This window comes from Aptenodytes forsteri, unplaced genomic scaffold, assembly GCF_000699145.1.
Source record: "Aptenodytes forsteri isolate BGI_AS27 unplaced genomic scaffold, ASM69914v1 Scaffold158, whole genome shotgun sequence".
NCBI lineage: Eukaryota > Metazoa > Chordata > Aves > Sphenisciformes > Spheniscidae > Aptenodytes > Aptenodytes forsteri.
In genome coordinates, this window is record NW_008794601.1 from 2,218,958 (window position 1) to 2,233,051 (window position 14,094).

At 48.3% G+C, this 14,094-nt stretch overlaps 2 protein-coding genes across 3 annotated transcripts in view; one reads left to right on the plus strand and one right to left on the minus strand.

The window, feature by feature from the left end:
- Window positions 1–4,769, plus strand: part of LOXL2 (lysyl oxidase like 2) — a 57,916-nt gene extending 53,147 nt beyond the window's left edge. Inside the window, exons 12-14 of one of the 2 annotated variants that reach the window (XM_019470399.1) lie at window positions 150–286; window positions 1,105–1,216; window positions 2,717–4,769. In XM_019470399.1, coding sequence (XP_019325944.1) covers window positions 150–286; window positions 1,105–1,216; window positions 2,717–2,796 — 329 coding nt within the window. In that variant the 3' untranslated portion in view covers window positions 2,797–4,769. Of the gene's footprint in view, window positions 1–149; window positions 287–1,104; window positions 2,697–2,716 lie in introns of those variants that run through there. The other variant, XM_019470398.1, reaches the window with a different exon arrangement.
- Window positions 4,770–4,886: 117 nt separating this feature from the next.
- On the minus strand, window positions 4,887–13,554 carry R3HCC1 (R3H domain and coiled-coil containing 1). Its single transcript, XM_009273050.1, is given in 8 exon segments — window positions 4,887–5,122; window positions 7,211–7,306; window positions 8,121–8,191; window positions 9,480–9,652; window positions 9,935–10,687; window positions 10,689–11,850; window positions 12,136–12,273; window positions 13,430–13,554. Coding segments are annotated over 8 exon segments (2,637 nt in total). The 5' UTR covers window positions 13,525–13,554; the 3' UTR covers window positions 4,887–4,973.
- Window positions 13,555–14,094: the final 540 nt, after the last annotated feature.

Sequence of the window (14,094 nt, forward strand, 5' to 3'; positions counted from 1 at the left end):
CTCAGCCAAAATACTGTGCCTGGAGCTTATCGCTGTCTATGGGAGCTGGAGAACAACCAGCCCTTCCTCTGACGTGTCCGAGGGGGGGAAATTCCTAGCCCCGCTCGCTGTGAATCTAAAACTCTGTGCCTTTAACTCTTCTCATTTAGATGTGCAAAAACAGTATGAATGCGCCAATTTTGGTGAACAAGGAATCACAGTTGGATGCTGGGACGTGTACCGTCATGACATCGACTGCCAGTGGATCGATATTACTGATGTCCCGCCAGGCGATTACCTCTTCCAGGTACGGCAGAAAAAGAGGGTTTGAGACACTGCCGTTGCTTTTATCTTATCCGTTAGGGATGTCAAGAATGTAACTAACTGGTTTATTTGTACATCTCCTACGGTACTATAAACTTCCAATTACAAAGAGATGATGTTCCCAGGATACCTAAAAGATAAAGAATTACCTAACAGGACAACAAAGTGTTACCAGATCACATACTTCCCCAAGTGAAAAATCAGAGCCAATAACCACAGCTTAGAGATTACAGCCTTAAGAAATCCTTGTCCAGCGAATACTTGACAGCCCTACACAATCCACGTGCAGCTAACGCTGTTAACACGCTGCATTACAGGTCACATCATATACGTGCACAGCATCCCGCTGTTGTCTTGTTGTACTAAGCTTTTGAGCTGTTTGTAAGCAACGCTCGCTTCACTTGGGGATTAAATAGTGCTATTCTTGTGGCGTTTGCGTGAGGAGTTAAGACTGGGCCTACAGTCTGTTTTGTGCAAGTGGGTGGAGTGGGGGGAATTCTTTGGTTCTAAACCCAGCCACTTAAACTGGAGAGGAGCGAAGGGAAGAGGAATTATTTCTGTCTGCACTGCTATCGTGTGAAATGTAGAGAAGGTGTTTGAGGGTAATCTTGGTGCATGGGGGAAGGTGTGATCTTGAGCTGGCTTTAATCAAGTAGTTTCTGTCTCCTTGCAAAACGAGTTAGGTTTTTTCTGTTAAAAAAAAGATTATGGTGTAATGAGAAAGCTGATTCTGTCTCAGTCTGACTGAGTCCAGCCCACCTTTAAATAAACTTTCTGCTGTGTCTCTCCATCACTCCCTAGGTTGTCATCAACCCGAACTATGAAGTTGCTGAATCTGATTATTCAAATAACGTGATGAAATGCAGGAGCCGGTACGATGGGCAGCGCATCTGGATGTACAACTGCCACATAGGTGAGAGTGACTTCTGCAGGGGAAAGCTCAATGACTGCATCGCTGGCTCTTTGCTAGGAATGCTTTCTGCTTCTCTTGCTATGTGCTTTTGTGCTGTTTATCACTTTGTACGTGCTTGGAAAGACGAGATACTGAGCCCAAACTACACTGGTGCTATTTGACTGTTCAAAGGGCAGACACCAAAGTGTCTCCGTTACGGGGTCAAGCCGCTACAGGTTGCAAAGAGTACGATGGCTGGATGGGGGTGGGACGGTTCCTTAGTGCTGCGTTGTACGCGTTACTGGAGCAGCAAGCGCAACACTGGTAAAACAGCTCTCTGTGCGAGATCCGAAAGAAATCCCTCAGGCTTGGTAGAATGGGGGTAACGTGTTCCAGCTGTATCTCTTCTACAAGGAAATGAGCCTTTTTCCCTCCCAAGGCTGTCGGACGTAAGGCAAGCTCCCGTGCAATGCCCGAGTAGGTCCAGGCAAACAACTACAACTTCTTCCCAGACTCAAACGATTACCAACCTGGGACTGGCCTCTTAGGACCCAAAGCTTCTCCTTTCTTGAAAAGCAAACAAACAAGAACAGTGATGTGCGAAGCAGAGCAGTGGAGAAGAGCCCTCTGCTCAAGCCAGAAATGAAAATGCTCTGCTGTCCCTTGAATGTGAGGGAAAACTCTGTATTTTCTTGAATACATGTAAAACATTATCACTTGGGATTTTTTTTGGTCTTGGAACTATCAAAGCCAAACTAGTTTAAATTTCCATTAACGGTCAACTGTCAAGACCATTTTAAAATGGAATTAAGTTGGGGGCTTTGTAAGATAAACTGTTTTTATCACAGAAAATAAATTAACGGCAACTGCCTGCCAACCTCCAAATAAAACCAGTGGTGAAGACAATTTCCAGAGCTGGCTGAAGTTCTTCAAGGAGTGTTTATCCTGAAAAAAAAATCCATGTAACCACTGATTTTTCTCATTAATTTGTTGGGGTTTTTTTAAGAAAATGCTTGTCTCGCTTCAGATTGCGACCTAGTTCAGCAAAGCCAAACCCACTTCGTTTGGATGAACAGGCACTTAAGTGTTGGATGGGCTCTCCAGCTGAGCTTGAAACTATTTCTATTTAAAAATACATGTATTTGGCTTTCATTGCCTCTCAACTAGCAAAAAGTAAGGGCATGGTCCTACTTAAGAAGAGTCATCACCTAATTTTTTTAAGCAACAACAGTTAGCAGTGAAATGGAGGGTAGTCTGTAGTCTGGTCTTCCGAATACATAAAAGACTAGGTCCAGTACTCCTGGGGACTCTTGGCTGTTCCAGTTATGGTAAGATTTAATTAATGCCTCAATTAATTAGCCCAGGAAAATCTTTGCTCTTCTAGTACTCGCTTTGAGCCCTTCATTTTCACAGCGTCTTTTGCAGATTACACAAAAACCCGGTGTGTTCTCTGCCTTGTGTTGCAAGCTGCCTCTGCTACCTCCTGCTCAGCCCTGCGTGTTCTTTCTGTGAACTCCCCAGGTGGCTCTTTCAGTGAGGAAACGGAACAGAAGTTTGAGCACTTCAGCGGACTCACAAATAACAAGGTGTCCACCCGATAGAACAGCATCGCCTCCCACCCCACTATTTAAAGAAGCGAGGTTTCCTGCTTCGGCGACTTCCCTAACCACTGCACAAAAAAGAAAATCAAGCAAACAATCAAACTCTAAATTAGCAAGGTAAATTATTTTCTAAAGATGCCTTCCTTCCCAGTTTAGGTGCTCAGACCACCCTGCGTCTCCTGTAACTCCAGTCCCTACTACGGAGGTAGTTAGGAGCAGGCTTTTAAACTCTACTTGGCTCCTTATCTTCACCATTCCAACCTTCTCCAGAGATTTCTCCCTCCACTTTGCAGCGCCATCTTTGCTCGCAGACGTAGGTCCAGGCTGCAGCAGGCACAGTTTGCCTTTGTTTGGGTACCAACAACCTAAGTATGGCTTTACCATTCATTTTCTTTAAGGCATTAATCTTGGTATCTTTAAGCTCTTTGACTCAAGCTTGAACGCACCATTGATGCAAATGCCTCCATTTGTGACGCTGCTTCTTGAACACAGCTAACCCTCAGTACCGCCATCTCATTACTCCATTTTAGCAAAGAAATACAGGAAAGGAAAAAAAAAAAGAGGAGCGGCTTTTTCTGAGCAGAACAGTGTAAAGCATAATTTAATACTGCAGTGAAACTCTTGTATTCAACAATCAACTCCCAACACAATCTCTCAAGCGGAGCAGCTAATGCAGAACTGTCTTCTACAAGTGCATCAGGGCTCCATGAAGCTACACCTCCCTTGCCACATCTAGAAGACTTTGCAGATCTCCTGATGATGAGTCCGCCGGCCTGTGAATTTCCATTACACAGTAAGCTAGTCACCCAATAGATTCTACGTACATCTAAATATTACCTTCTAAGCTGGATGTTCGCTCTGTCTTTTCTTTAAAGGATGAATTTAGTTAAGGCATTGTATCATCACTGTACCTTACAGAGGTAACGTCACGGCTTTCATCATCAGGGATCTGGACCTGTGCTGTCACAGACCCACCTGTGTAAGTTGTCTTCAGAAGGATTTTTACACTTGGTAAATTCATAATGGTGCTAAGTGTGTTCCTCTGTTTGTTTGAGGACGCACATTGCTACAGATTTGCAGACACAGCTACTTGAATAAAAATGTTTTACCCAGAAAAATGTTTTATATGCCATTTGTGTATTTCTACTCCATGAAAGTTTAGGGCCTTGTTCACAATTCCTGGTACTGAAGTGTTTTCTCCCTCTGTGTTTGTATGGAAGACTTCTACAAGCAGCTAAAGTTAACTGAATACTTACAGCTGACCGTTTCAGTCCACAGGGGGGCTGAAACTGGCTGCATCTAACTTGTGCTCTCCGTAACCTACCTCACAGGGATGTTGTGAGGCTTAAAGAATGCAGAAGTCTTTTGCTAATTAGCGCCTGTCAGAGGATTTCTGTCATTTATCCGGTGGCCCAGATGGTGGCATCTAGCAAAGGTTTTTAGCCTACTGTACGTTGGAAAACTCTCTTTTGTTCTCAAGATGCCGGACTGCGTAGCAAAAGCAGAGTCTGAGATGTGTTGGATGTTCGATTGCTGAGGCCACAACAAGGTGCCTTGCAGCATCTCAACACCAGGGTCTGGGCAAATCAGAACTGGCACCTTCTGGTTTTCCTAGTCAGTGTATGACAACTTCCCTTGCTAACAGTGCAACAAAGCAAGTCGGGCTCTTTAAACACTATGTAAATAAGGAAAAACCCTGAAACTCACTCGCATTCAATGCTTGTCAGTTTTGTGGGATATTTTAACAGTAACATTACAACAAAGTAAACATTAAACAGATTTTTTTTGACTTCTGCAGCTGCTCTCTGCTCTTGCTTACAGCTGAATTTTGGCCAACAAGATACAGTTCCCTTACTCTAATGCTTTTTTTTTTTTCAATTACAGAGCAGGCTTTTCTGAAAGCAGCCTTACTTTCTGCAAGCGCCCCAGCGAGTAACAGACGCTTTGAAACAGAGTAGGGCAAGATGCTCTCCATAATGAAGAGCTGACAGCGACCCTCGCAGGGCTTGGCTCTTGAGCTCAAGATCTTATGAATAGTAAACTTGTTCCCTTCCCAACTTTAGAAAGAAAAGACGGTGCTAATCCATAAGAGAACATCCCCGTGGCAACTCACTGTTCTGCATGCAGTTTAATATCACAGCCATGCTCATCTATACATCTTTTCTAGCCGAGATGGTCTATTCCTCCTGGTCCAAGCTTTCCGGCAGGAGCGCTTCGGTGCCCGAGATGCCCTGCTGCTTGTGCTTCAAACCCAAAGCCCGGGTCACCAGCCTCTTCGCCACTGCAGTGTCAGTCTGGGGTCTTTCTTTTGCAAGGTGAAGGAGCTCTAGGTAAAAATGGGTGAAAAATCATTAAGTTAGTGCTTGTTCAGGAACAGTCTTGTGGCTAAGCCGTAGGACTGGCAGACAGAAGGGCTGATTTCTATTTTCTTAGTTCCTTTACAGAATTAGCCCAGGAGCATGAGCAAATGATTCTATCCCTATCCAGTAAACTGCCTTTTCTTTTAGGAAGATGTGCCTCCAGCTTTGCACTTAAGACTTTTCAATGACAGTTCAAGAGCGATTTGGCTATGATTAAGCTCCAGGCCTCTTCTGCAGTGGTAGAGAGAATTGTTCCCCATTCGCTTTCAGGAACAGCTTCCTTAACCCTTCCTGGCAAAATTCAGCAAGTCACATCTCTGAGAACAAAATGAAGGCGCACAGTCCAACCAATTTATCCGTGCACAGGAAAGTTTGATCTCAATTTAGACTAATCGCAACCAGAGGTCTTAATCCTCAGAAAGCAGCAAGGAAAAAACCGGCATTTTTTTTTTTTTTAAATAGCTAAATATATCAGATGCTTTGGGAAAGCCCTTTGGCCAGTAACCTCCATTTTCTGGCAGACGCCTGGCTTGCTACAGTTTCACCTTACAAGAAATGAATACACCAGAACTTTACCAAGTCCACAGTAGTCTGGATTTGGCAATTACCTAATCATTTATCAGCAACTGTTTGCAAATTTATTATCCAGTTAGCAATGGGGGCTTTGCTTGCTTTTTCAGAAGTTTTATTAATAAAGGCAGCCCATCAGCAGCTTAAAGAAAAAGGGGCAGACTCAAAGCATCCGCAGCTTGGAAAACAAAACTGCCACTCTTTCTTAACAAAGCTCACAAAAAAAAAAAAGAAAAAAAAAAGAAGAGACACTGTCAGCTACTTAAGATCCAAATTTGTATTTGGAAAAAAACCTGCTACTTAAACTGAACACAAACAGAGTTTATATATAACGTTCCCCAGAAGGAGTTTATAACCTGATTCAGAAGCATGCCGATAGGCTGCAGCAACAAGAATCGGGAAGCGTGAATGAAAACAGGTGAAGGGGAGAGTGCAAAACAAATCCAGTTCTTTGACATTTCATTTACATCTAGCAGTCTTAAAAACTCAGGAACTTCTAACTGTGACAGTGTCCCTTTAAAGCATTAATACTGAAGTGTGTTTCAACCGCAGTGTACTGTAGCAATAACAGTATAGTTGTACGTTCAGCAAAGTCTCTACTGCTACAAGACTCATGGCATTTCTTTACTGTGGCAAGTATAACTGATTACAATATGATTTTAAAAGGCAATAAAGTAAATAAAACACTGTTAATGGCTAAGCTTAACAATTTTTTTCCTTCACCCGATACTGAATAAAAATTATGCCAACCACAAAACGTAACTGCTATCGGTTTTGTCTCATCTATTATCTTCAAGCGCGCAGAGCAGTGGGGCAGGGGAGCTCACTGGGCGGGCTGATGGCTGTGCCATGCTGTGTCTCCCTGCAGTCACTGCTACAGCTACACCAGGCTGCCGAACAACGCAGCTGTTCCCCTCAACCTTTACACAAGCGACGCACATAACACAAGAAAGACTAAGCCTGAATTTCAGCAGACCACCTAGCTGGAGGGTAAACAAAAAGGATGTGATGCTTTTTTATTCAGTCCTCATCTAGAGGGGAGGAGGAGTGAGTGAAAACTGAAGCACAGGTACCAGCTGCGGTTATCTTTCCTGTAAGCAGTACAGAACGCGGTCTTGTGCTGCGGAACTGTTTTTGTCACCACATTCACCTTTGCCAGCCACTCACGCCTGCTGCAAACAGGCAGAAACCAGCATTACTGAGGCAGTAGGTTTTAACATAACTATGATACGGGTTGGCTGAAAATACTGTAAAAAAAAAAAAATGCATCTGCAGGCTTTTACTGAAGACTCTACACAACAGCTCACTGTCCTGCAATGCCAATAAAGCTATAAAAAACCCCACAAAACAAAACAAAAACAAGAAAGAAATACCAGTCCTTAACATATATTTCCCATTAACTTGTCATCGTGACCACTCGGGATACAGGAGACTGGTAAACCAGGAAATACTACTAATGATAATTTAAAAAAAGATCTTCTTACTTGGTCGTTGAAGTGCCTTGATCTTAGACTGCTTTGTTGCATGGATCAGTGGTCGGATCTTTAAAGAAGGATAACGTCGCCCCAGGGCTTGAGATGCTTCAAAGAACAAAGATTGCTGAAATTAGCAGACTGAATTTTAGTAGCTTTAATAATAAAAATCTGCACGTGGTATAATAACACTGAGTAATTTGAGCTTCAGCAGCCGATGCGTTATCTCCAGACTTGTACTAGAACAGCTAAACTCCTTCTGGTCGCCTCAGGCTTACATCACACGTTCCTCACGCAGGAAGAGCCTCAAGAAAATATAAACGCGTTTTAAAAGACGACTCTGTCGTTACTAGACTAAATCCCAAGAAAAAAGCATAAGCTTTTGGACTACATACGCTGCTGGATGGAAACTTCTCTTGGGATGGCTCTGACCTGAGCTTGGGGCGTTTGTCCCCGAGAAGGTCAGTTTGCCAGGAGGCTTGGTGTCTGACCCGCGTGCCATCGCACACGTAAGGTCCCCGGGAGGTTATTGTACGCTTGCAGGAATTTTGTCTAGTTACAAGAGAAGAAAAACTGAAGTGGCAAAACAGATTAATTTCTAGAAACGCAGCGCGAGTCGCTCCGTATACAAAAGGTGCCCTGGTTATTATCCAAGCCAATTAAAAAACCTGCTGTTCTTGCACAGCGGAGTTTCCACACAACACACAGTAATTCCAGCTTCTCAAGCCTGAAAAGCCTTTCAAGTTTGAAGCGGAGGAAGAAAGACGTGATGAACCGTAACTACCTTTGGCAACAGCTTAGCCCGAGCGCAAGACTCGACAGACGCACACTGCAAACCACCGCGTCAGCACGGGGTCACTGTGCGAGAGCAGAGGAACCCCAGCGGGTCCCTCGGTCGCAGCCGCGAATCGAGTCACGCTACCTGTAGACAGGCTGGAGAAGATTCCCAGGGCGTGCGTATCATCGACCCACTGGATTTTGAAACCACTCTCACTAAAATGAAAAGACAGTAGAATAATATTCATTAATAAGAAAGAAAAACACCCCACCACACAATAAAACCCGTCAGCCACCTCGGGTTATCAAGAGTACTTAGTACGCTTACGTAGACAGCTGGTGCTTTTCAAAGCATCGTACCCATTTTACACGGGGGGAAAGAGAAGGAAGGGACAGAAGAACATTAGACGTGCCCCTTTCGAGGCCACAATGTACCATTACCCCATCAGCTGCCCCCAAGAACTCTCCTTTTCCTCTAAAGAAACCCTTGGCCAAAATCAACCTCAATTTCAGGGACTGTCTTGTAACACAAAAATACTGTTTGTCATTTATGTAGCGCTTTACGGACACCACCCGATCGCTCGGACATCTACAGTAAAAAGCAAGCGATTTATAAAAGTGGTTTACAAAGCTTAGGGTGAAGAGACCGATGTGAAAATCTAATACAGTGTCGGTGGGAGATGTGAGTTTGGGAGCAGGGAGTTCAAAAGATTTTCCTGCAGCACAGGAAACACAAATACAATCAACCGCTCAGACCAGATCCGTCAATTTTCAGCTCAGTTTCACTCTCACAGCAAGTGGGGAAAAAACACATCGGAGGAAGACACACACAATAGACAGTAGCTTATTTAAAAGGTAAATCATGTTTTTTAATTTAAGGGATCGGTAGAGATGAAGCATTCACATCTAATCCGCCAGGTATATCAAGAGAGGAGGAGGATGGCGGGAGGAAAACGGGGCGAGGTGCCTACAGACACCGTGTCTGCGCACTCTGGCAGCAGCGACAGAGTAACTCAGAGCTGCACCGAGCACCGTTTACCACTAACGCAGGGCTGAACTTCGTTCTGGTCCTGCTACCAACCCAACATCACTCCCTCAGGCGCAAGGCTCTGTTCCCCGTATTTACGTATTAAATTGTATCTCCAACAGCCGGATTGAGCCCCTTTTCTTGCAAAGACTTCGGTAAGCACGTCATTTCACTCAAGCACCAGGATGCAGTAACAAAGCAGCTCGTAGCAAGCACCTAGACTCACTGAAGCCAGAGCAGTAGGAGTAAGCCTGCATGTAGGTAACTGTGTGTACGACAGTCCTGAAGAACCGGTCGTGTTTTAAATCGTGCATAAACTGCAGGAAAGTGTCCTTTAAGGCACAGAAAGAGTGTAAGACGTAAGGGCACGAAGGCAAAACTAAAATTCAAAATTCATCAGATTCTGTTGTGCATTCCAGTCTGAATACTGCTCCCTTCGCGCCCCTGACGTGCTCAGGCTCCCAGAGAGGTACTCACTGGAAATCCGAGAACGCTTCCAACAGGTGCTCCGTTTTCAGCGACGGGGAGAAGTCATAGATTTCGGTTACGTGGCCAAAATCCCCCTCGCCGAGCTGTGCATCTCCGTAACTGGAATAATCAAAGCTGATCTTCTCAATGCTTACGTCCTTCACCGTTAAATAACCCACAATCTGAGGATATTAAAAAAAATATAATAATGAAAAAAAAAATCAGACAAGGTCTGATTCAGACAAGGTTTCACTTTGAAGAGCGATCCTCCAGAGCCACACCTCGGTCCCTGCAAACCACTTCTGTGGCCACACTCCTGCCAACAGGTTCAGCAGCCGCCTGGGGCAGCCCTGGCACAGGGACTCTCCTCCCATGGACTAATGCCTTCCCCTCAGGCTGGCTCCTGAGCCACCCTCTTTTCCCCAAAGTCGCTCCCCGGGGCAATACCCATGGCAAAACACTACCTCTGCAAAGAGCTCCGCGGTACAGTCGTCCTCGAGGCTGCTCTGCCCGCGGATGGCCGCGCTCTCCTCTTTATCGCCTGCAGACAAGTGCAGCTCACGCCACAGTGCCTCGGCCAAGCCCGAACGCTCCTTGTCCTCCTCTTCGGCCACGGACACCTTCCCACTGCGGTTCTGCACAGGAGCATCCACCCAGCGCTCGTTCTGCTCCGCAGGAGCTGATGGGTCGGCACCATGGACCGGTTCAGGCGTGGCCAGAGGCTCATTTTGGGCTTCTGGGGGGTTCTGGTTACGCCCCACCTGGGGAACGCTGGGGCACTCTTGATCTTGGCTTTCCAGTTCGGAGAAACTCTTGCCTCCCTCCCCTGTGCCGGCATTCACAAAGTCCTTGCCCTGTTCTTCAGGCGGTGACACGTTTCCACCGCTCTCCAGGCTCTTGGCGGCAGCGCAGCTCTTATCTTGGTTTTCCAGCACCAGCGACATTGCACTCGACTCTGCTGCAGCTGGGTCTGTACAGCAGTTACTGCTGCGACTTCCCGATAGGGAGGAGTTTTTGCCGCACTCCGCTACACCGGCATCCTGGCTGTTTTGGTCTTCAGCTTGCAGCTGGCACAGGATTTTGCTACCTTCTGGTATAATAGTGTTGTCGCAGCTCTGATCTTGCTCTTCTGCTTCAATTGGGTTTTTATTGTGTACAGAAGAAAGGGAATCTGAACAGTCTTTATCCTGACTTTCCTGCCCAGAGAAATCGTTACTATGCAGACAAGTGCAGCTCACGCCACAGTGCCTCGGCCAAGCCCGAACGCTCCTTGTCCTCCTCTTCGGCCACGGACACCTTCCCACTGCGGTTCTGCACAGGAGCATCCACCCAGCGCTCGTTCTGCTCCGCAGGAGCTGATGGGTCGGCACCATGGACCGGTTCAGGCGTGGCCAGAGGCTCATTTTGGGCTTCTGGGGGGTTCTGGTTACGCCCCACCTGGGGAACGCTGGGGCACTCTTGATCTTGGCTTTCCAGTTCGGAGAAACTCTTGCCTCCCTCCCCTGTGCCGGCATTCACAAAGTCCTTGCCCTGTTCTTCAGGCGGTGACACGTTTCCACCGCTCTCCAGGCTCTTGGCGGCAGCGCAGCTCTTATCTTGGTTTTCCAGCACCAGCGACATTGCACTCGACTCTGCTGCAGCTGGGTCTGTACAGCAGTTACTGCTGCGACTTCCCGATAGGGAGGAGTTTTTGCCGCACTCCGCTACACCGGCATCCTGGCTGTTTTGGTCTTCAGCTTGCAGCTGGCACAGGATTTTGCTACCTTCTGGTATAATAGTGTTGTCGCAGCTCTGATCTTGCTCTTCTGCTTCAATTGGGTTTTTATTGTGTACAGAAGAAAGGGAATCTGAACAGTCTTTATCCTGACTTTCCTGCCCAGAGAAATCATTACTATTCTCTAACGATGGGACATCCGTACAGCATGGAGGACGTTCATCGTTTGTGTCATCATTACTTTTTCCTGAAACACACTCTTCGCCAGGCTCCTGTTGCTTGCCAAGGGCCAAGGAGACGCCACCTGGGCTGCCTTCAGACTTACCCAGCTCCTCCTGGGCGTCCCCGACTGAAGCTTTAGGGCAGATCTCTTCTTCTTGTGCCATATCCCCACCTGACTCGGTGCCGGCCGCCACCGGGCTCTCCTGCTCCCCCCATTCTGCCTTCTTGCGCATCGCCTTGGGGACGTACAGGGCTTTATCTGGCTTCTTCCTGGGCGGCCTTTTTATCCTGCCAGACCCCACGCAGGCTCGAGAGTTGTCACTGTGTACCTCCCCGCTGTGCCGCAGCCTGCCGCCTCGGGCCCCACGGCCCCACGGCTGCGGAGGTCGCTGCGGTCTCGGTGGGTTGCTGCTGGGTTTTTGGTCGCTAGTCTCACTGGGCAGCCTGGGACCAAGAGAACGGCAGGACATGAGCAGGGAGCAGAGGAACCCCAGTAACATGACATTTGCAAAAGAAAGAGAGGAGGGCAGGCATCAGATCCGCACAGAAGTCAGCAGGTAGGAAAAAAAAAAAGAAGAGCCTCTGCTTCCTTAATGACTGGGATATGCTATTGATCATAGACGCCCTCCTCTCCGCAGAGAAGCACCACACAAACTTCACGCTCGTAACCTTGAACAAAAACCCCACGGCCATAGAAAGAGAAGCACTGTTACATCTACTGCACCGTACCTGACGGCCGAGTGACAGATGACCGTCCTCCTCCTCCATCCTTCTCCCACAGAAAAGCTGCTCAACAAATCCACATTGTCCACGGTCCGATGGATCAGGTACCTGAGGCGACTGGACAGAGGGGGGAACAGGAGCACTCTGAAAAGAGAGAGGGGTCGGCGGCATCAGCAACTTGCAGGAAGGAAAAGGACAGGAACGTAGCAAGAATTTATGAACCTCTCTTCCCCAGGTCATTCCCAGTGCAGGGTTTAAATCCAAGCCCAAAAGCCAGGCAGGACTTTCTGGTATTAAAGAACCAAAATCCCTTCTCCATCCTAGATGTCGAGACACGACGCGCTCGCTTTGCACGTAGCACCAGGAGCGTGGGGCGGCTGGGACTGCCCCGTCCCGGGGCCTTTGGCTGGCACCCTCATTCCTGCCTGTATCCGCTCTGGGAACGGCTGGAAAGCACCAGCAGAAGGCTGCTACCGGTCCCCTTCCTCCCAGCCTGAGCGCGCTCCAGAAACCAGCAACTAAAAGATTATGAATGGATGAATAAACGCCACATTCAATTTCCTTGCATTTAGACACATTTCTACAGTTTCAGTTTCATTCCTGAGCATTTTACAATTGCACAGGTATTTTCTCTGCCAAACATTTAAAAAAAACACAACAAAAACCAATGACACAAATATTTACGGTCATTACAAGCTGGCAGGAAGCTGAACTAAGCAATCACACCCCTGCTCCTGTCTGACACCCTCTTTTTGACCATCTCAAGGGCTTCAAAGGTCACTGGATCGGGGACTAGGTCCAGTTAAACCCAGCCTGGCCAAAGAAAAACAACGCAGCAATCCAAGGCGACGGAGTTCGCTGCCGTGGAGGAGGATCCGGCACGCAGGAAGCCCTCAGCAGAGAGGGGAAATGAAACAGTTTGATTATGAAACCATTCATTATAACTCGTCAGGCTGACTAGAGAGCTAGGCTAGACTGGGGCTGGTGCAAAAGCCACCAGCGTCCAAAACAACTCTGCTTGAAGGTGTATGAATGGAGAAGCGCGCATGGCAGAAACCCCACGCCGCTCCTTGGCCCGCAGGGATGCTCCAGGCCAGGCCAGAGCTCTGCAGCCAGCCAGACCTCGCAGCCAGGCTCCAAACGCTGCCGCTCAAACCCAGACGGCGTTTTCACCCCAGAGAACCGATGCAAAACGGAGGCAAGAGTCACAGCGTGCCATTGCTCCAGGAGTGGCACGTGCCATCACCCAGGGACTGTGTACGCCAGCGGGGGCTGCTCGCCGCCGCGGCAGGGCACCTACCTGTGGTGCTGCCCCTGCAGCATGAAGTGCTCCAGCTCCTCCGCGATCCTGCCCACGAACTCATCCTCGTTGGGCGAGAGGAAAACACCATCCATGCAGCGCAGCGCCAGGGTGGCAGCGGACAGGAGGCCTGCGGAGGGACAGAGCCACATGGAGAGCCGGCTGCAAGCTCCCCTGCCCCTGTGGGTGCCTAGCACCCCTGCAAACCTGACCCAACCCTCTGCGCAGCTGCCTGCGCCCAGCTGCAGCCCTGACCCCCCTGCCCTGTGCATCCAAGGCCCCTGGGCAGCCTGGGCACCCTCAGCACCGTGTGCTGCTCTGTGCACTCTGCTGCACTCCGTCCCTTTCCCTGTGCACCCCTCGACTCCCCTGTGCAGCCCTAGCACCCTGTTATCCCCCTTCCCCGTGCACCCTCAGCACCCTGTACTGCTTTTTGCACCCTGTTATCCCCTTCCCTGTGCACCCCCAGCACCCCGTGTGGCTCTGTGCACCGCTCGACTCCCCTGCATGCCCCCAGCACCCTGTACTGCTCTGTGCACCCTGTTACCCCCTCCCCTATGCACCCCCAGCACCCTGTACTACTTTTTGCACCGTTTCCCCCTTCCCTGCACACCCCCAGCACCCCGTGCTGCCCTGTGCACCCCACTCCCTTCCCCGTGCACCCC